At 42.7% G+C, this 22492-nt stretch overlaps 1 protein-coding gene across 4 annotated transcripts; it reads left to right on the forward strand.

Moving 5' to 3' along the window:
- Nucleotides 1-4493: 4493 nt before the first annotated feature.
- Nucleotides 4494-15468, forward strand: ZBTB24 (zinc finger and BTB domain containing 24). 4 transcript variants are annotated; one of them, XR_005720793.1, is made up of 7 exons: nt 4494-4572; nt 5239-6225; nt 8785-8952; nt 9657-9740; nt 10332-10495; nt 11094-11175; nt 12692-15468. XR_005720793.1 is itself a non-coding variant. In XM_040238521.1 (7 exons), exons 2-7 carry the CDS (start codon nt 5268-5270, stop codon nt 13410-13412), a joined length of 2097 nt encoding a protein of 698 aa, XP_040094455.1. In that variant the 5' UTR covers nt 4494-4572; nt 5239-5267; the 3' UTR covers nt 13413-15468. The 4 variants fall into 4 exon arrangements, 1 of the variants encoding a protein (XP_040094455.1); XR_005720794.1 differs by having other exon boundaries at nt 9662-9740; nt 10412-10495; nt 12692-14053; XM_040238521.1 differs by having other exon boundaries at nt 10412-10495.
- Nucleotides 15469-22492: the final 7024 nt, after the last annotated feature.

Consider the following 22492-nt stretch of genomic DNA (forward strand, 5'->3'; position numbering starts at 1 on the left):
CTTTATGGGAAATAGATGGGGAAACAGTGGAAACAGTGTCAGACTTTATTTTTGGGGGCTCCAGAATCACTGCAGATGGTGACTGCAGCCATGAAATTAAAAGACACTTACTTACTCCTTGGAAGAAAAGTTATGACCAACCTAGATGGCATATTCAAAAGCAGAGACATTACTTTGCCGACTAAGGTCTGTCTAGTCAAGGCTATGGTTTTTCCTGTGGTCATGTATGGATGTGAGAGTGGGACTGTGAAGAAGGCTGAGTGCCGAAGAATTGATGCTTTTGAACTGTGGTGTTGGAGAAGACTCTTGAGAGTCCCTTGGACTGCAAGGAGATCCAACCAGTCCATTCTGAAGGAGATCAGCCCTGGGATTTCTTTGGAAGGAATGATGCTAAAGCTGAAGCTCCAGTACTTTGGCCACCTCATGCGAAGAGTTGACTCATTGGAAAAGACTCTGATGCTAGGAGGGATTGGGGGCAGGCGAGGGGACGACAGAGGATGAGATGACTGGATGGCATCACAGACTTGATGGACGTGAGTCTGAGTGAACTCCGGGAGATGGTGATGGACAGGGAGGCCTGGCATGCTGCGATTCATGGGGTCGCAAAGAGTCAGACATGACTGAGTGACTGAAATAAACTGTTAACTATATTTACTACATTGAACATTAGATTCTCAGAATTTATTCATCTTATAACTGAAAGTTTGCACCCTTTGATCAATAGCTCCCTATGTGCCCCTTCCCTAGACTCCTTGAAACCACCATTCTACTCTCTGCTTCTATGAGTCTTTTTTTTTTTTTAAGATTCCACATATAAGTGATACCATACAGTATTTGTCTTTCTCTGTCTGGGTTTTTTCATTTAGCATAATGCCCTTCAGATTCACTCATCTTGTCTTTGATATCTATAATTTCAACACTAATTAAAAACTAGAAGCCTGTTTTAGATTTATTTTATATATTTCATAATAAAACAATTTTTAAACAAAAGCTAAATGCCTATTGTCAAACTTAGGATAAATCCCAAAAGGCTTTGAACAGTTACTGATACAAACCCATAGATGGACTGCCAGTAGATCAAACCAGTCAAACCTAAAGGAAATCAGTCCTGAATATTCATTGGAAGGACTGATGCTGAAGATGAAGCTCCAATACTTTGGCCACCTGATGTGAAGAACTGACCCACTGGAAAGGACCCTGATGCTGGGAGGGATCAGGGGCAGGAGGAGAAGGGGACAACAGATGATGAGATGGCTGGATGGCATCTCCGACTCAATGGACATGAGTTTGGGTGAACTCTGGGAGTTGATGATGGACAGGGAGGCCTGGCCTGCTGCTAGTCATGGGGTAGCAAAGAGTCGGACACGACTGAGAGTCTGAACTGAACTGATTGCTGGACCATGTACTGTTTTACTGTATTTTTTAAAGCTGTGATGAACTTTTTTTCACCATTTTTGGGATTATTAGCCTAAAAAGTTTCTAAGAAACAAAAGTACAGGGTGAAAGAGAATGAATTAAAAAAACTAAAAATATAATGCTAAATGACAGTAAAGAAGTAATAGAAGTGATGCTCTTGGAAACACTCCTGGAAACATTGTGAATTGTTATTTGGAAGGCAGCTTAGTAATAGAAATTGTGACCCGTACTAATAAATGGAAAGAAAACAAAACCTTGTTACTTTAACTTGAATTAACAGCGATATTGAACATCATTATATATGTTGATCACCAGTTGTACTTCTGTGAAATTTTTTTCATGCCTTTTGCACTTTAACTCATTGCTTTTCAATTCTTTTATAAAAATTCTTTATGTAAAATACACACCAATCCTTGTATCTGCAGTAAATAAGTCCGATTTTTAAGGTATGAAGTAAGTGCTGTTCATCTCTATCTTATGATATTGAATCCTTTTCTAAGCTCTGGAAGTTATTCCATCTTCAGAGATTCAATATTCTATTATGTTTTTTTCTACTGTTGGTGTATGTGTTTATATTTAATTCTCTAAGCTGCCTAGAATTCATTTCTGGATATGTTGTGAGCTGTCGTTTTAAATTCTCCAAAACTCATAGTAATAAATATGGCATACGGCATGTTTGGGGCTGGTACACGGGGATGACCCAGAGAGATGTTGTGGGGAGGGGGGTGGGAGGGGGGTTCATGTTTGGGAACGCATGTACACCCGTGGTGGATTCATGTCAATGTATGGCAAAACCAATACAGAATTGTAAAGTAAAATAAAAAATAAATTTAAAAAAATATATAGAATACAAGATAATAATAATAAAAAAGAAGATCTGGTAGATACATATAATTAAATGGCATATAGTCATTAAAAATCACATTTGAAAGAGTTTCAATTGCATCAGAAAGTGAGTATTCAGTGAAAGTAGGCATAATATGGTTGATCTAAAATATTGATATATGAAAATTTCACAGAAAAATGGGAATTTGAGGAAATCTACAAAAACATGAACTTTTAGCAATGGGTATGAAGAAAAAAGGAAAATCTTAAACACAGTTTCATCTATTATGTCTTAGGTTCAATAATATTTATATTTATGTGACTTAACTCTTTTATTTTTTGAGTGAGAATTTTTTTATTATTTTTGTTATTGCCCTAATTTACATGAAGGCATGCTATGCTCAGAAAAATTAAATAAGTCATAAAACTAAAAAAAAAAAAAATTTTAAGTTTTATATGTTTCATTTTATTCTCAGCACATTTATGGAAAGTCTTCATAAATTCATTGGTTAAGGAGCAGTTCAAGAACAGGGAAAGAATAAGATATATTTTATATATGTAGGCCTCAGTCTCATTGTGGGTGATTTTTTGTTTTATCTTTTTGGTTTGTTTTGCTTTTACAAATGAAAGTCTGAGTAAAGGTTTATCTACAAAGCCTGAGGGCTCTTAACTATGGATGGTTCTGGAATAATTATTAGAAAGGTAACATCTGAACTAAATGGAGATTTAAAAAAAAATTGAGATTCTAACCAAGAGTCAGGGACTTCCCTCTGTGGTTCAGTGGCTAAGAATCTGCCTGCCAATGCAGGGGACACAGGTTCAATCCCTGGTGTGGGAAGATTCTGGAGCAAAGTCCTGGAGCAAAGCCTGTGTGCCACAACTACTGAGCCTGTGCTCTAGAGCCCATGCTCTGCAACAAGATAAGCCACCAGAACAAAGAAGAGTAGCCCCCACTCACTGCAACTAGAGAAAGCCTGAGTACAGCAATGAAGACCCAGCACAGCCAAATAAATAAATAAAATTTAAAAAGAAGCTAATCTGAAAAGGCTACATACCATGTGATTCCAGCTATATGTTCTGAAAAAGGCAAAACTCTGGAGATAGTAAAAAGATTCCTGGTTGGACTCTACAAACCCTGGGGTTTAGAGGCAATTCAGGACAAAGAGGGAAACTTCAAAGAAGGAGCTAATTTTAATAAAAACTAGTAAAAAAAAAAAATGTTTAAAGAGCCAGGAGGTAATTATACCTGCTTTCTCAAAATCTCAGACTAGAGATGGCATGCTGGGATCTGGGAAGGTGTGTTGGGTGTCCTAAATTAAAAAGTTAGGAGTTAGTGAAGCATAAATTGAGAGAAAATGCTGAAATAGTTGAGCATGAGGGGACTGAATTTGAGTGGTACTTGTAGACCATATCCAGAAGCCAGGCCTTTCTCCTAAGGGTACATGGGAGCCACAGTGGATTCTATGCAAGGGAGTGACTCCAGTCTCTGGATGTGATTTGCATTTGGGAAGATCTCCTGTATTCCTGTGTATTAGCAGGAATAACACTGTAACTAAGGCTAGTTAGAAACTTTTAATAGTCTGCTGAAAAAATATGTTGAAAGTCTGAATAATAACAATCATTTAAATGACAGCAGACAGGAATTAAAACAATAGTCCCGTCACATATTTAATCTCGTTTACCCCACAGCCACCCAGTGTTGGCACTGGTGTCAGCTTCTCCATTTTACAAGTAAGGTAAAGAAGGTTGAGAGGATAAGTACAAATAACTTGATCAAGTTCACTCAGCACCCAGATCTGTTTGACTGCAGCGTTCTCTTCATTCCCTTGGACTAAGGTATTGGATGTTGATGCTGATGATCACGGTGATAACGGTGAATGTAAAGGCGTTTTCAGTCATTCCTCATACATTCGAGACCTGAAAGCCAGCTTCAGCATTCAAAAAGCGGAAAAGACAAAACTGATGAAGGTGTCTGAGCAGCTAACAGAATATAAAACTTCCCTAATTGCAGAGTGACGACACCATTACCGCCCGTTGATCCCCACTCACACCAGACACACGCCCGGCCGGGACTGTCCCTGCAGCGCCTCCAGGGCTAGCAGGCCCCGCCCCGCCCCGCCCCCTGGCGCCTCCTTGGATCACGTGGTCCGGCGTGCGCGCAGCAGGGTCCCGCGCCGGAGCTTCCGGGTTAGCTGCGACTACGGCGGCGGCGCAGGGACGCCAGCTGCTGGCCGGGCGGAGCTGGGATCCTGGGCGGGCCCGGCGCTGGAGTGCCCGCCAGGCAGCCAGGGGGGCGGGCGGCGATCCGAACCCTGCTGGGCGTCCAGATAGGTAGGTCCGCCACCAACCCTCCGTCGGTGGGCGCTGCACCCGTGCGCGTATCGACTCCTCTCCAGCCGCCGCTCCCCGGTCGGTCCCCAGGGGTCCAGGCTTGGAGGTGGGGGGCCTCCCTCGCGGCCGGCTCCCCGCTGGGTGGGCTCCGGGGAATCGCCAGCCAGGCGCCTTGCGCCGCGCGCGGTCGTCCGCCAGGCTGGGCAATCTGTGCCGCCTTTCCAAAGTGAGGGCCAATGCGCCTTACGTTATTGTCCGTTGCAGCCACCTCCAAATTTACATGGTACCTGTACGTTTTCTTCTCCCTTTCCATTTTTGTTTCACAGACAAAATGGCTCCTAATATGTGAAATCGAGACACCGTAGTTTTCATTCTCGTGTTTGTGCAACTGTGGAAAGTTAGCACAGTGAAGGACTTTAGAGATAGTTGATCCCAATTCCTTCATTTTACAGACCAGAAAACAGACCCCGAGAGATCACGTGGACGTCGGAAGTTCACCCCAGCTGGATAATGGTACAATAGGAATAAGAACCCCAAAGTTTTTACATAATCTTTTAAAAGTGGTAAAAAAAAAAAAAAAAGCTAACAAAAGTGAATAGTTCCTTTGGGCTGGGATTAATCTTGCTAGAGAATGTCTCCCTTTTAAACATTACTTTCTTATTTCAGGCTTAATCCTTCTTGAGCTTCTAAAGAAAATGGCAGAAACATCATCAGAGCCTTCTGGGCAGCTGGTTGTACACTCAGACACACACAGTAACACTGTCCTGGCCAGTTTTGAGGATCAGAGGAAGAAAGGCTTTCTCTGTGACATTACTTTAATCGTGGAGAATGTGCATTTCCGGGCCCACAAAGCCTTGCTTGCTGCCAGTAGTGAATACTTCTCAATGATGTTTGCTGAAGAGGGGGAGATCGGCCAGTCCATTTATATGCTAGAAGGCATGGTTGCGGACACATTTGGTATCCTACTAGAATTTATCTACACTGGCTGTCTCCAGGCCAGTGAGAAAAGTACAGAACAGATTCTGGCTACTGCCCAGTTCTTAAAAGTCTATGACCTGGTAAAGGCTTACGCGGACTTTCAAAATAATCATAGTTCCCCAAAGCCACCGACTTTGAACACAGCTTGTGCTCCAATGGTTGTTATTTCTAATAAGAAAAGTGATCATCCAAAGCGAAAACGGGGAAGACCAAGGAAAGTCAACAGTTTACAGGAAGGGAAGTCAGAACTGGCTGCAGAGGAAGAAATACAGCTGAGAGTGAACAATTCTGTTCAAAACAGACAGAACTTTGTAGTTAAAGAGGGAGACAGTGGTGTACTGAATGAACAGATTCCAGCAAAAGAACTGGAAGAATCTGAGCCGACTTGTGAGCCAGCTAGAGGGGAGGAGATGCCAGTTGAGAAAGATGAGAACTGTGATCCCAAGACCCAGGACTCTGGGCAGGACAGCCAGAGTCGGTGCAGCAAGCGGAGGATTCGGAGGTCTGTCAAACTGAAAGACTACAAACTTGTAGGGGATGAAGATGACCAGGGTTCAGCCAAGAGGGTCTGTGGACAGAGAAAGCGCCCCGGTGGGCCTGAGGCCCGTTGTAAAGACTGCGGCAAAGTATTTAAGTACAATCACTTTTTAGCAATCCACCAGAGAAGCCACACAGGTAATTATGCTTTTGCAGCTTATTGGAATGTGTTTTGGAGAAGTAACAGTAATAACAGCTTTCAGTTATTGTGCAACATCTATATGATGGGCATTGTAACAAAGAATGTGTTACTGCATTGAATTCTCCAAACTGTCTGGTGAAATATGAAACGTTATCCCAATTGTACAGTTGAAGAGACTAGGTTGTAGAAAGCTTAAAGTACTTGCCCAGGGCATCCATGTAGTGACAGAGGTGGGATGTGAACACAAGGAACCTGATTCCAGAACCTCTCTTCTTACCTGAAGTTGTTGCTTCAAGGCTTGAATGTTCAAGAATCGAGCGCTAGCCAAAATTAATCTGCTTTATGATTCTTGAAGCTTCCTCATCTTGACCACAGTTGTGTTTTTGCTTGGATATGTCTGGACAGTTCTCTCACTCAGCCATCTGTCTGTAAATGTTTGCTTTTTGATCCCTCTAGCCCAACGCTGGCCAATAGACCATTTTGTGAGGATGGAAATGTTCTGTATCTGTGCTGTTGTTTTTGGTGACCTCTCACTTTCATGCATTGGAGAAGGAAACGGCAACCCACTCCAGTGTTCTTGCCTGGAGAATCCCAGGGACGGGGGAGCCTGGTGGGCTGCCGTCTATGGGGTCGCACAGAGTCGGACACGACTGAAGTGACTTAGCAGTAGCAGTAGCCCCAGGTGTATTTTGAGTGCTTGACATGTGGGGACTATGACTAAGGATCTGAATATTTTAATTAAATAGCTACTATGTTGGACAGTGCAGCCCTAGGCAGAAATCCCTTCCTCCTTTGAGCTGTCTCTTATGTACCTACCTCAGTCTGCTTTTGATCAGGCAGTAGTTATATACCCTTCAGCCTAGTTGTAAGCATTAAGTATAGAGTCTGGTACTTAAGTACTTAAGACTTCTTGTCATCGAGCAACCTGATGCCTTAAGACCCAGCAGCATCCAGCACTATGGTTCTCAACCTGGCCCCACTGATGCCCCGAGGCGGGGGACAGGAGACCTAAGGTCGGGGCCAGAGGCTGCACCCAACCCCTGCCTTCCTCACCCTCCCAGATGGGCAGGGGGAAAGACAGGCGAGGGACCCCGCAGACAGGCCGGCAGTCTCCCAGGGAGCTTCTAACACCACCAGAGCTTCTGGTTTTATTGAGCGGTGGTGTTTTTAAAAGCGCCCTGGAGATTTTAAGCACAAAGAGCCTGAGAACCCTGAAGTTGGTTCTTTGAACAAAATAGACACTTAAGAAATATTTGCTTGTCTGTGACAGAGGCTAAAGAGTTAAATAGTTCTATAAGATTTTAAGGAAAACAAGGTGTAGGCTCTTCCCTTTCCCTCAAGTTGTCCTGCAGTTATGCATTGAATCACTTTAGTGTGGGGCTCTTCTTCCATTTGAGTGGATACCAGTAGATCCATACAGTATGGAAACTCATCTTTTAGTTCCAGAAAAATTTCCTGAATGTAATCCTTGCTCTCTCTTTTTGGAACTCCTCCTATTTGGATGTTGAATCTCCTGGACTCATCGTCTAACTTTATCTTTTCTCTCCTATTTTCCATTACTTTTTGCTCTACTTTCTGGGACATTTCTACTTTATCTTTCAACTTTTATTTTTCTACTTTTTTTTTTTTTTTTTTACTTCTGGAAACTCTTCTAAATTCTTTTTTTGTTTGTTTTTAAGTAGAATCCTCTTTTTGTTTCACAGTATAATGTCTTGCTTCTATGAGCCTCTTAATAACTTTTACTTATTTGTTATTTTTAAATGTTTTCTTCACTCTGGGAAGTATCTGTTTTCTGCAGGTTGCTTTTTCTCTTCTCTGTTTTGTTATCTATTTCTACTGTGTCTGGTGTTTTTTTTTTTTTTAACTCATTTAATTATATGCAAGAATGGTCTGCTCATAGCTACTTGCAGCTCTGCAGGTGTGGAGAGGGCCTGTAGACATCCTGGCTGATACCTGGCATCAGGTCCTCAGTTCTTTTACTGCGGGCCCTTTGTATTCCAGGAAAAGATGCTCCAGCGCCAGCCTGGAGCCATAGGCCTGGCTGCCAGTGTCCAGTACAGGAGGAGGCAGAAGTTTTCGGGGTAGTCTTCATCATCCCAGGTGTAAACTCTGACTTCTTGTCCCCGTGGTAGTCCTATTCCACTGCTCTGGGTGACCTCTAACCCAGAGACCCCTAGTCTGGAGATCCTTTGTCTGATTTACCCTCTTCAAGAACAGTCTCCATCTTCCACTGGGGAGAAGGGCAGTCTCCTGGTTGCATGGAGACTGGATCTGTGTGTGTGGGGGGGCCTAACTCCCTTTGAAACAGACTGTCATTTATTTCTTCCTCACCCCCATTTTCAGAGATAACAGATGCCACCAGCTCCTGACCTCCTGAAGGTTCTGTCTTCAGTTAGGTTGTGTATCAGCGTTCCTGGCGTCACACTTGTCTGCTCCCACTTGCAAAATGTTGTTTCTGATGTTGTCTCTCCTGCTAATTGTGATTTCCATTTGGGAGGGAACAAAGAGGCGTGCAGATTCTTGCTCACACCATGTTTCTGGGGCTCTTCTCCCAGGGGAGCGACCTTTCAAATGTAATGAGTGTGGAAAAGGCTTCGCCCAGAAGCACTCCCTGCAGGTCCACACCCGGATGCACACGGGCGAGCGGCCGTACACCTGCACGGTGTGCAGCAAGGCTCTCACCACCAAGCACTCGCTGCTGGAGCACATGAGCCTGCACTCAGGTACGGGCCTGCGCTCGGGAGCTGCTGCCACCGGGTGCTTGCTCCTGGGGTGGGCATTACCATGCTGTAAAAGGTCTTTTCTCAGTCTCAGGTCATTCCCCATGTGGGTTCATTTAAAGACAGAATCGTGTATCTCTCAGAGTGGTGGCTCAGGGGTTAAAGCGTCTGCCTCCAGTGCGGGAGACCTGGGTTCAATCCCTGGGTCGGGAAGATCCCCTGGAGAAGGAAATGGCAACCCACTCCAGTATTCTTGCCTGGAGAATCCCATGGACGGAGGAGCCTGGTGGGCTATAGTCCACGGGGTCGCAAAGAGTCGGACACAACTGAGCAACTTAACTTTCACTTTCAGAGTGTGGTTTAGAGTTCTGCCCAGCCTTGAGCCTTAAACTAGCATTTATAAACTGGCTGCTGAAAGTTGAGTGTATAATCAGGATGTGTTTAAACACCAGACTTCAGAATTATTTTACTTTGGACGATGTTGGGGGGAACTTGAATTCTTTAGCACTGCCCTAGTCTCTACCACTCCCTATTGCCTTACGTGCCTTCACACATTGATGGCTCTGAAGACATTTGGGTTTGTAGACAAGTCACTTGTGTTATTTGTAGAAAATGGGGACCTGGGCCCACTGTGATACTTAATTACTTTATTAGTGAGCATTCTAGTTCTTTATAGTGTTTTGTGTGTTTTGTTTTTCATTTGGCAGGACAGAAGTCTTTTACCTGTGATCAGTGTGGAAAATATTTCAGCCAGAAAAGACAACTAAAGAGCCATTACCGAGTTCATACAGGTACAATAAAGTGAGAGAAAATTTGGGTTGGTGGGGGAGAAATGCAAATACAAATTGTTTCTGAATCAGTAGGTTCATGTTGTAAAAGATAAGTGAGTTTTTAGGGAAGCAATCTAAATTAGGTGTCCTTGGGTTACTCTTACCACCTTGCAATTTATATTGTATTTTTATATTACAGTTTCTGTGCCACACACAGAAACCCTACAGAATCGGTACCCTTGAGGGCGCCACTTGGCTAAGAGGGCGCCAGTTGATTGGTTGTTAGTTGTGTCCGGACAGAGGTGTCACCACCCCGTAGCTGTCAGTCCAGGCTTTCTCCAGCCTGGCCCTACCCATTGTCCTTTTTTTTCTTTCCTGCCAACTGATGAAAAATGAAGATGAGATTGGGAGCATCATTTGAGATCAGTTGGCCACAGTCGCACCAGTGCTTTGAGGGAAAAAGGGGATTTACACTTAGGGGGATGGGAAGGGTCCCGCCTTTGTTTGAGAAGCAGTGAGTTGAGATGCATAGGAAAGTATTAACTGTTACCAAAATTAATTTAAAAATTGTTGTTGTATTAAAGTACCATATTTAAAGTGATTATTTTTCAGGGAAGTGCTTTAACACAAATCACTGAAGAAATGCAGGGACAGCATATATGCACTGACACTTTTTTTATTGTTGCGACAAGGCCACTCATTACCGGAATGCAACGACTGCCACCGCAAATTCATGGATGTGTCTCAGCTAAAGAAACATCTGCGAACACACACGGGTAAAAGTCCATCTCACCCTTTCTTTCTGGTGTATTTCATGTTTTCAGGAGAGCACGAACTGAAATATTCAGAATCCCTTCCTCAGGCTGTGCGTATTGTGGATTGTGCGGGAACTTTATAAGTAGACTACTTTGAAAGCCCGCTATCCTGTGTCGCGCTATCCTGTGGGGAAATCACATCTGTGTAGGTTAGCAAGATGAAACGTACTTACTGAGCGCTATTCATAAATGAAACCTCACTTCATACTACAGAAAATTGAGTTGGCCAAAAAAGTCCATTTGGGTTTTTCTGTAAGTTACCCAATGGTGGGCTGTACAGCAGCAAATGTTTCCTCCACAGAATTGCTCACCTCCTTGCTTCGGTGTCTACATGTTTGAGGGAAAGAACCACACCTTACTCTTCCTCTGTGTCCTCGACACTTAGGACACAGTGCTCAGGTACACAGTAGGTGCTTGCTAAGTGCTGCATTTAGTCGCTCATGCTTATTGAGGGTTCAAGTGGTATTGCCTTTGTTCTTTTTTATATTGTGAAACTGTAGGGGTGGTTTTCGCTTTTTGTTTTATCTAGGATAAAACAAACGTTTTCCCGTTTTTTTAGGTGAGAAGCCATTTACGTGTGAAATCTGTGGCAAATCTTTCACAGCAAAGAGTTCTCTTCAGACCCACATCAGGATCCATCGGTAAAGTTTCCCTCATACTTTTCTCCCATGGAGTTCTCATCCAGCCCTGGCATTCAGCAGGGTGACATCCATTACCTATATAGTGTGTGTGTTAGTCACCCAGTCGTGTCTGACTCTTTGTGACCTCCCAAGGACTATAGATCACCAGGCTCCTCTGTCCATGGGATTCTCCAGGCAAGAATACTGGAGTGGGTTGCCATTTCCTTCTCCAGGGGATCTTCCTGACCCAAGGATCGAACCTGGGTCTCCTGCATTGCAGGCCGGTTCTTTACCATCTGAGCTATAGGGAAGTCCCAGCCTGTGTAGTGCTTTCCCCAAAATTATTACTCTAGGAGAAATTCCTGGGCAGCTTATTATTTTGCTTTAAGAAATTCCTCATGCAGGCAAAATTAGGAAAACTGATTCTGACCAGCAAAAGTTTGAGTTATTAATGTCATTTGTCGAATTTTGATTTTGGCCTTGGGGGATGATCCAAAGTGTAAATCTTCAATCAAAACTAAATTTTAAAATATTTATTTATTTATTTATTTTTGACTGTGTTGGATCTTTGTTGCTGTGTGAGGGCTTTTCTCTAGTTTTGGCAAGCAGGAGCTACTCTCTAGCAGCAGGGGTTTGGTTGCTCTGAGGCTTGTGGGATCTTCACGGACCAGGGATTGAACCCATGTCCCCTGCATTGCAAGGCAAATTGTTAACCACTGGACCACCAAGGAAGCCCCTAAAACTAAATTAAGTTTAACTTAATATTTTCTGAATAAATTTTTTTGTTCACATAACTTGTTTCCAGAATTGATTTAGTAGTTCCTCTAACACAAATATTTAGGGGCTACTCATATCTTTAATTGGAGAAGGCAATGGCACCCCACTCCAGTACTCTTGCCTGGAAAATCCCATGGACGGAGGAGCCTGGTGGGCTGCAGTCCATGGGGTCGCACAGAGTCGGGCACGACTGAGCGACTTCACTTTCACTTTTCACTTTCATGCATTGGAGAAGGCAATGGCAACCGACTCCAGTGTTCTTGCCTGAATCCCAGGGACGGGAGCCTGGTGGGCTGCCGTCTCTGGGGTCGCACAGAGTCGGACACGACTGAAGCTACTTAGCAGCAGCAGCAGCAGCATATTTTTAATATTGAAATCAATCATATGTATACTTGCTTGGCATCTAGAATCTAAAAATTGGCTGTGAGAACTAAAAACAAAAAAGAACTTTTGTAACATGTATTAATATTTACCTTCTTATCTGAAGTACACACTGTGACCATAAAATTTTATCACATCTGACTCAGCCCCACAGCCCCATCCTTAGACATCCTTCCCCACCCCCATTTTTTTTTCTTGAGACTAGAAACTGAAGCCCTTGGCAAGTGTGATACTTGCTCCAAGTCTTTAAGTTAGTAAGAGAACCAATGACTTAAGTCTCCAAGTCAGGTTAATTTTCCTCTCCTCTGGACTGCTTCTCCCTAAATAGTCAGGAAGTAGTGAAGTCTGTTTTTAAAATAAAATGTATATTTTCTTGCAGAGGAGAAAAGCCATATTCCTGTGCCGTGTGTGGCAAATCCTTCTCTGACTCGAGTGCCAAGAGGAGACACTGCATTCTACACACAGGCAAAAAGCCTTTCACCTGCCCTGAGTGTAACTTACAGTTTGCTCGCTTAGACAACTTGAAGGCTCACTTGAAAATCCACAGCAAAGAGAAACACGCGTCTGATGCCAGCAGTATTTCTGGCAATAATAATGCTGAAGAGGTCAGGAATATTCTTCAGCTACAGCCCTATCAACTCTCTGCCTCTGGAGAGCAGGAAATTCAGCTTCTCGTAACCGATTCTGTACATAACATCAATTTCATGCCAGGTCCTAGCCAAGGAATCAGCATCGTCACTGCAGAGAGTTCCCCGAACATGACGGCAGACCAGACTGCAAACCTCACCCTGCTCACACAGCAGCCAGAGCAACTGCAGAACTTAATTCTTTCAGCTCAACAGGAGCAAACAGAACACATCCAGAGCCTCAATATGATTGAAAGCCAGATGGAGCCCTCACAGACCGAGCCAGTGCACGTCATCACACTCTCCAAGGAGACTTTGGAACATCTGCACGCCCATCAGGAGCAAACAGGGGAGCTCCATTTAGCGAGTGCTTCAGATCCGGCTCAGCACCTGCAGCTGACGCAGGAGCCGGCTCCGCCGCCAGCCACCCACCACGTGCCCCAGCCCACGTCGCTGAGCCAGGAGCAGAGCTGACCTGTTCACAGGCTTGGCTGCTCTGTTGGTCTCTTCTCCGTCAGCCCCCTGTGACCAGCCTGTGTGCTTGAAGTTAGGCTTTCTGCAATGCTCACTTATGGATTCTTACAGAGAAGCAGTAGCTTGCTAAGCTAGGTGATAGCTTAATGCTTTCCATCCGAGGAGCAGGATGTGGGTATCATGTTTTATATCTAATGTTGATTTGGACTTAACATTTCGATATTGATGAGTGGTTTTCACTTACTACATCTCTTAAAGACTTGGGTAACTTTTTTTGAGGGCATTGCATTAGACTTTTTCTAAGTGAGTATTAAATATTCACAGCCATAGATAATGGTCTTGCTGATCTTTCTAGTTATATTTGATTTTTTAGAACAAATGAAATCATATGTTGACTTGGGTAAAATGGTTGGTTCCCCTTCCTTATTTGTCTTAGGCAACACAGTTGCTACTACAAGTTGGGGCTGAATGTAACAGATTATGACTTGGGGATTCTGTCCTTTTAATAACTTCCAATCCCCTAAGACAGAGTAACTTCTCAAAATTTAATCTTTGCATGTACAGTGGGCTCATCATATCATGTTTAAGAAAGATTGAAAGACATAGAAACGAAGTGTCTATTTTAACTTGAAATTTACAAAGGAGGAAAGCCAAAAGGATAGGATCGTTGTTTAAATTCTGAATTCAGCTTTTCTGAAAAGCATAGATTGACATGGTTTCTAAAAGCAGGTTGTTGGAAATTTAAAAGTGTAATTAAGGTGTGAAATTGGACAAGATGTTCACCCCAAATTCTGAACTTTTTGTCGGCATTGATATTAATCTCCATGATGAAGATAAATTCTTTCTTAATTATCCTGGAGTGTAAAATTCAGTGTAATTTGTGTTAAATATACTGGATTCTAATTGATCTCTAGAAATGTTGATCTGTGTATTGTGTCTGGTAAGTTTTTTGATAGGAACTTATAATCTATTTTTATCACAAAGTAGGTTAAATCTCACAAAATAGATACATAATTTTTTAAAGTAAATTCTCCTAATTTTAAAAATACTTTTGAGCCTCAGCATCTTAGTAAGCCAGCATTGTCTATAATAGTGTGATTTCAAATAATCATCAGAAGGTTAAATTATGTTTTTGTTAAGTTTTCCAGCCCAGCCTATTTTATTGAATACTTTGACCACTTTCTCTCAAGTAAACTGATAACAGGTTATTGAGAAAAGAAGGTGGGCATGGGGGAGCCTGGTGGGCTGCCGTCTATGGGATCGCACAGAGTCAGACACGACTGAAGCGACTTAGCAGCAGCAGCAGCAGTAGTGTATATAAATTAACAATGTTGATTGAGAGTAGCAGTAATCGCCACTAAAATTAACAGGATCTTCACATCAGTCACTTCTTTGGTTTAGAGATCTTTGATTTCTACCCGAGTCAAATAAGTTTTTGGAGAAAACTTAGAATTGTTCAGGTTGAGAGACGATGAAAGTCTTTTTCTAACATGTCTACCAAACTATAGTTGTTTTATTGTATGTAATTAAAAAATCCTTAAATGATTTATCTTATATGTATCAGCCAAATTATGCTAAGTCAGGCCTGACTGGAGACAATTTTTATAAATACAGTTATGTCCTAAATATCATTTCAGATTCTTGACTTAGTCATTTAAACTATTTACCTTAACCTTATTGTTAAAATGCATTGTCTTTACCAGCTTTTCAAAGCCTACTGGCCCACATCTTTTTCTCCTGGAGATATGTGATATTAAAGCAGATAAATGCTTAACTACTCATTCTGGGTAGCTGGATAATTATTAATTATTCAGGAAGTATGATCATGATCATATGACTATTTCAAAGTGAAGTTTAACTAGCTTTATGACAGTCTGCCTCTACTCTAAGAGAAATGTAGTGTGAGCCACATGTATAATTTAAAATTTTCTAGTAGCCACATTAAAACATGAAAGATGAGATTAATTTTAATAAAATCGCTTATTTAATCTTAACGTGCCAAGCTTTGCAGCATGTAAATATGAAATATTAAAATATAATCATACTTGACAAATTCTTTTTTTCATACTATGTCTTCAAAATCTGGTGTGTATTTTACATGGGGACTGCACACTCAGTTTGGATGCTCATGTTCATGACACACTTGATCTGTTTTTAGGGTTCATACAGTTTACAGTTGAAAACCTAGGTTCACATATCTAGGTTACAGATACAGGTTTTCCCCAATAACTGAAACAAGTGTGTTTTAAAACTTGTATTAGAATTAATTAAAAATAAAACCTAGTTCCTCAGTCACAGTAGCTGCATTGTGAGCGCTTGGTAGCCACATGTTAGCTAGTGGCTCCTGGAGCACATGTTACCCGTCTCTAGCATGAGAGCCGGGCTCAGCAATAAAAATCTCTTTTGGAAGATTCTGGGTTATTTGACCAGCTGTCAAAGGGAAGTGAGAAAAGGAAAGCTTTATAAATCAAGTCTCTCTTCTATGTCCTAAATACACATTCTGTCCCTTTGAATTAAATCCTTAATTTTAAGGTTTCATTGTTTGGTTTTTTTTTGTCAGCCCAGGTGTGGGCACACAGGATCTTAGTTCCCCAATCAGGGATTGAACTCTTCCCCCCTTGAAACTCTCTCCCCTTGCAGTGGGAATATGGAGTCTAAGCCACTGGACCACCAGGAAAGTCCCTGAAATCCTAGTTTTAAAATTCAGTGACTGCACCCAAAGGAAATGACATGTACAGAAAAATGTTTCTATTGTCTTTGAGAAGTTGTTGGCTCATTGTTTCACAACTTATTTTGTATTAAGCTTGTGCAGTTGAAATAATTGTTTTAACAAGTACAGAAATACAAATTGCAGTTCTTAGGGACTAGTAGAGAAGTAGTACTAGTAGAAGCCTAGTAAGTCTTCCCTGGTGGCTCAGACAGTTAAGAATCTGCCTGCAATACAGAAGACCCGGGTTCAATCCCTGGGTCGGGAAGGTCCCCTGGAGGAGGGCATGGCAGGCCAGTCTTCTTGCCTAGAGAATTCCACAGACAGAGGAGCCTGGTGGGCTATAATCAGTGGGGTCACAAAGAGTCGGACATGACTGAGCGACTAACATGATAGAACTATAGCAGAATATTATGTTTCCAGACTGCTGAAACGACCTTATCACTTCTGCAGGTGAAATCTTTGGTTTTCTCTCAGTAGAAGGCTAGCCTTGGGAAGACTTGAGCTCTTGCCATCAAAATGAGCTGTCCTTGAGCTTGCCCTGTGTGTTTCTTGAAACTCCTCTTTCTGTCTCTCATCTGTGTATTTTTCTGCATCTGATTCTTGTGCTGTGCAGGTGAGCAACTGGTCACATGATGCTGAGGGATATGAGAGTCTCATTATAGATGCTTACACCTAGGTTTTCATAAGCTGGAGTAATAACAATATCTGCCACATTGAATCTTTACTGTAGGCCTTGAACAAAGCCAAGTGTTTCAGGTCTGTGTCTTAGGACCTCTGAAACCTTTTCTATATCAGGGTGCACAGAAGGTCTCATACGGTACCCTTCAGTTAGAGGACTCCAGGCATCTCTGGCCATGATTGGCATATTAGTTTGCTAGGTAGGGCTGCTATAACAAATACCACAAACTGAGTGGCCTAAATGACAAATTTATTTTCTCACAGTTCTGGAGGCTGAAAGTCTAGTATGAAGGTGTTGGACTGGTGAGGACTGGTGTCTTCTGAGGCCTCCTTGCCGTCTTTTCCTCCTTGTGTCTTCACATGCTCTTCCTCTCCGTGTTTTTATCCTAACCTCCTTATGAGGACACTACTCATATTGGATTAGGGCTTACCCTGGTGACCACATTTTACCCTGGTTACTTCATTAAAGGCAGTATCTCCAAATAGTCACATTTTGATGTATGTGCGTTAGTAACACCTGGCATCTGGAGTGAGAAGGGAAGTAGTGTTGGACACACCCATAACCCATTTGAAGCACAATCTTATTTTACTTAATTGTCATGACGTTTCTATATTATTACGCCTATTTTACAGATGAGAACACTGAGGCACCGACAGATGACGCCCATTGCCCAAGGTCACATAGTAAGTGGCAGAACTGGAACTGGGGCACAGGGCTGGCTGTTCATACCGGATGGGCTTAATACCATCAGCCTTTTGAAACATTAAGCTGGGTTTCTCTTTACATATGATCTGCTTCATGTAGTAGAACCTTATTGACTAGAGGATCTGTTTATGAAATTTTAGCATACAATCATAAGCTTTTTCATAAAACAATAATAGTAAAAGTCTCCTACAAAATGCACGAACTACCATATTAATAATACTCATGTTAGTATTTTACAACTATTAAGCTTCAAATCTTAATTGCAGTTTGCCAATTGAATAGAAGTTTCTACTAAAGTGAAAACTAATATGAACTTCTGTAAGTGGGCCCTTTTTTCAAATTTCTGACTGAGGCTATTTTGTATTTAAGGCAGATTTGCTTTATTTTTGCTAACCTTATAAGTATTAAGGTAAATGTTCATTCTTAGTTTCCAAACTAAAATAAGCTTAAGTTCTCAGGAATTTAAAGAAAATGCTTTGTCCTGCTTTTGTAAAGAGTAGATCTGGAGGACTTACCCGCCCCTCCCCCACCTCCAAAAAAAATTCCCTTTGCCTTTTGTAAACAGCAGGTATAACAGAATGACCTCTAAAAGAAGCTGGAATGTCACTGTGATAATTTATCTTGCTTTCAAATTCTTTACACATAGTTAACACATGAGTTGACTAGAATATATATACATATATATATATGACTTATCATCATTCTCACTGGAAATGTACCACACTAGGAGAGCTTTGGAGAAGGCAATGGCACCCCACTCCAGTACTCTTGCCTGAAAGATCCCATGGACGGAGGAGCCTGGTAGGCTGCAGTCCATGGGGTGGCTAAGAGTTGGACACGACTGAGCGACTTCACTTTCACTTTTCACTTTCATGCATTAGAGAAGAAAATGGCAACCCACTCCAGTGTTCTTGCCTGGAGAATCCCAGGGACGGGAGAGCCTGGTGGGCTGCCGTCTATGGAGTCACACAGAGTCGGACACGGCTGCAGCGACTTAGCAGCAGCAGCAGCAGGAAAGCTTTTGGGCTTCCCTGGTGGCTCAGACAATAAAGAATCTGCCTGCAATGCAGGAGACCTGGGTTCAATCCCTGGGTGGGGAAGATCTGGACAAGGGAATGGCTACTTACTCTAGTATTCTTGCCTGGAGAATTCCATGGACAGAGGAGCCTGTCCAAGAGTTGGACATGACTGAGTGACTAACACTTTCACTACTTTCAGAAGAGCTTTTATACTGAAGCTCATTTGATCACCTTCTGAACATAAAGTGTAGGAACTTTAGATAACATTATGAAGAGATCTTAGCTTTTTTCCTTTATAATATAAGTGAAAAATAGTACTATATCCAGTGTGACATATAGAAAGGGGAAAATTTGAGCAGAGGTCAGGGAACTTTCTTGGTCTCAGAGCATAGATTTATTGTTTTGATTTTTTTTTTTTTCTTTTGGCCACACCATATGGCATGGAGGATCTTAGTTCCCCAGCCAGGGATTGAACCCTCACCCCTTGCAGTGGAAGCATGAATCTTAACCACTGGACCACCAGGGAAGTCCCAATTTGTTTTGAATTCTTAATATCCATGATATTGTTAGTCGCTCAATCTTATCTGACTTTTTGCAACCCCATGGACTGCAGCCTGCCAGGCTTCTCTGTCCATGGAATTCTCCAAGCAAAAATACTGGAATGGGTTGCCATTCCCTTCTCCAGGGGATCTTCTTGACCCAGGGATTGAATCCAGGTCTCCTGCATTGCAGGCAGATTCTTTACCATCTGAGCCACCAGGGAAATCTTATCCATAATATTAGATCATTTAAAATATGGATTTGAAAATATTCCAAAGGAATAGTTTGGCTTTTGTTTTAGTTTGTTTGTTTCATCCTTGGATAAAAAGTTAAACTGAAGCTTCCTTAGGCTAAATTAGAGTTATAAACAAGAATGTCTACATTAAAAAAAAAAACCTACCTCTTATAGATAATTCTAGTATGATTAAGTGGCTTCTGGACAAATTTTCCTATAATCTTAATGTCTGAAGTATAAAAGTACTCTCAACAAAAATATGGGAAAGTATTTAAACAGATCCTGAGCCTATTTGTGTTTTTAATCTCTGTCCTTTGTGTTATCTCAGAGTATATGAAATCATCATTGATTTCTGGGGAAAGTATTTGAATAAAAAGCAGCATATAGAGGATGAGGTTTCAGGGCAGAGTAAGAAAGGATGAGGGACCCAAATTTTCAAGTCGCTCACTCTTACCAGCCAAAAGAGAACGCTGGGATTCATTCTTGATGGGCCTCTCCTCACGCTCCACTCCCAATCCATCATCAAGTTATATCAGTTTCACCTCAGACTGTACTTTGAGTCCATCCACTTCTTCCATCCAAACTGCTGCATCATCACCACATTCTCTTGCCAGTATGCCTGCCTTTCTTCCCCTCCTCTGCCCCCTTTTCTGCTGGAAACGGTGGTCCATCTGGGCTCACCGCCCTGCCCTGAGCATCAAGCACAGCACCTTGCTAAATGCATGACTAAAACTCAGCAGTGGCCACAGGACTGGAAAAGGTCAGTTTTCATTCCAATCCCAAAGAAAGGCAATGCCAAAGAATGCCCAAACTACCACACAATTGTACTCATCTCACATGCTAGTAAAGTAATACTCAAAATTCTCCAAGCCAGGCTTCAGCAATACGTGAACCGTGAACTTCCTGATGTTCAAGCTGGTTTTAGAAAAGGCAGAGGAACCAGAGATCAAATTGCCAACATCTCCTGGATCATGGAAAAAGCAAGAGAGTTCCAGAAAAACATCTATTTCTGCTTTATTGACTATTCCAAAGCCTTTGTGTGGATCACAATAAACTGTGGAAAATTCTGAGAGAGATGGAAATACCAGACCACCTGACCTGCCTCTTGAGAAATCTGTATGCAGGTCAGGAAGCAACAGTTAGAACTGGACATGGAACAACAGACTGGTTCCAAATAGGAAAAGGACTACGTCAAGGCTGTATATTGTCACCCTGCTCATTTAACTTCTATGCAGAGTACATCATGAGAAACGCTGGACTGGAAGAAGCACAAGCTGGAATCAAGATTGCCGGGAGAAATATCAATAACCTCAGATATGCAGATGACACCACCCTTAAGGCAGAAAGTGAAGAGGAACTAAAAAGCCTCTTGATGAAAGTGAAAGTGGAGAGTGAAAAAGTTGGCTTAAAGCTCAATATTCAGAAAACGAAGATCATGGCATCCGGTTCCATCACTTCATGGGAAATAGATGGGGAAACAGTGGAAACAGGTCAGACTTTATTTTTTTGGGCTCCAGAATCACTGCAGATGGTGACTGCAGCCATGAAATTAAAAGATGCTTACTCCTTGGAAGAAAAGTTATGACCAACCTAGATAGCATATTCAAAAGCAGAAACATTACTTTGCCGACTAAGGTCCATCTAGTCAAGGCTATGGTTTTTCCAGTGGTCATGTATGGATGTGAGAGTTGGACTGTGAAGAAGGCTGAGTGCCAAAGAATTGATGCTTTTGAACTGTGGTGTTGGAGAAGACTCTTGAGGGTCCCTTGGACTGCAAGGAGATCCAACCAGTCCATTCTAAAGATCAGCCCTGGGATTTCCTTGGAAGGAATGATGCTAAAGCTGAAACTCCAATACTTTGGCCACCTCATGCGAAGAGTTGACTCATTGGAAAAGACTCTGATGCTGGGAGGGACTGGGAGCAGGAGGAGAAGGGGACGAGAGGATGAGATGGCTGGATGGCATCACTGACTCGATGGACGTGAGTCTGAGTGAACTCCGGGAGCTGGTGATGGACAGGGAGGCCTGGCGTGCTGCGATTCATGGGGTCGCAAAGAGTCGGACACGTCTGAGCGACTGAACCGTACTGAACTGAAAGGAAAGGAAAGTGAAGTCGCTCAGTCGTGTCCGACTCTTTGCGACCCCATGGACCAAGCTCCTCTGTCCATGGGATTTTCCAGGCAATAGCACTGGAGTGGATTGCCATTGCCTTCTCCAGGGGATCTTCCCGACCCAAGGATCGAACCCAGGTCTCCCGCATTGTAGACAGATACTTTACCGTCTGAGCCACCAGGGAAGTCTGAACTGAACTGAACTGAATGCAAATATGATCATTACCTCTGCTCTGCTTATAATCCTTCTGCAGTTTCCCATTGCGCTCAGAATAAAATCCCCAGCCCATCTTCCTCTTGGGTCCCTTCCGCATTCTCACTTCCAGCTACACTATCTTCCTTGCTGTTCCTGAAACACAGCCAGCAACTTCCTGCCTGAGGCTTTGAGGCAGGCAGTTTCTCGGGCTTGAAAGGTTTCTGCCCCTCCCTCCGGCTCAGTGTCTGCACATCTGTCAGAATTCAGTGTGCGCGTCACTCCCTCCCCCTCTAATTCTCTCCTTCCCTTTAATCTCAGTCAAGCCACCTTCCATATCTGTCCACAGCAAGCTACACTTTGGACTCAGCCGGTAATTATTTTACATTAGGAGCTGTGTCTGCTTGGTTAGACGGCAGTTGTGGCTCCTGACACAGGACTGTGGGTGTGGCGTTTGAACACACTAACCTCCGGGTATAAAGTCATATATAGGATGGTATAGAACCATCACCTGCAGTATTAGGGATCCAGTTTCTGACTCCAGGTTGAGGAGATGAAAGGATGGCAGGTGAGGTAAGGATGGCATTGCAGAAAGACAACATGGTATAAATTAGAGGAAAGGAATCCTGTTTTAATGGCTCAGGTTTCTAACCTAGGCCACTACTCGCATGATTTATTTGCAAAATCATTGGAATGGGATTCTTTTATTATTTTTTAAAATGTGTATTTATTTTTGGTTGCACTGTGTCTTTGTTGCTATACAGGGACTACTCTCCAGTTGCGGTAGGGGAGTTTCTCAGTGTGGTGACTTCTGTTGGCAGAGGAGAGGCTCTAGGCGCGCAGGCTTCAGGAGTTGCCGCTTGTAGGCTCTTGAGCACAGGGTCAGTC

The sequence above is a fragment of the Oryx dammah genome, unplaced genomic scaffold (assembly GCF_014754425.2).
Source record: "Oryx dammah isolate SB20612 unplaced genomic scaffold, SCBI_Odam_1.1 HiC_scaffold_4, whole genome shotgun sequence".
In the NCBI taxonomy this organism is placed as follows: domain Eukaryota; kingdom Metazoa; phylum Chordata; class Mammalia; order Artiodactyla; family Bovidae; genus Oryx; species Oryx dammah.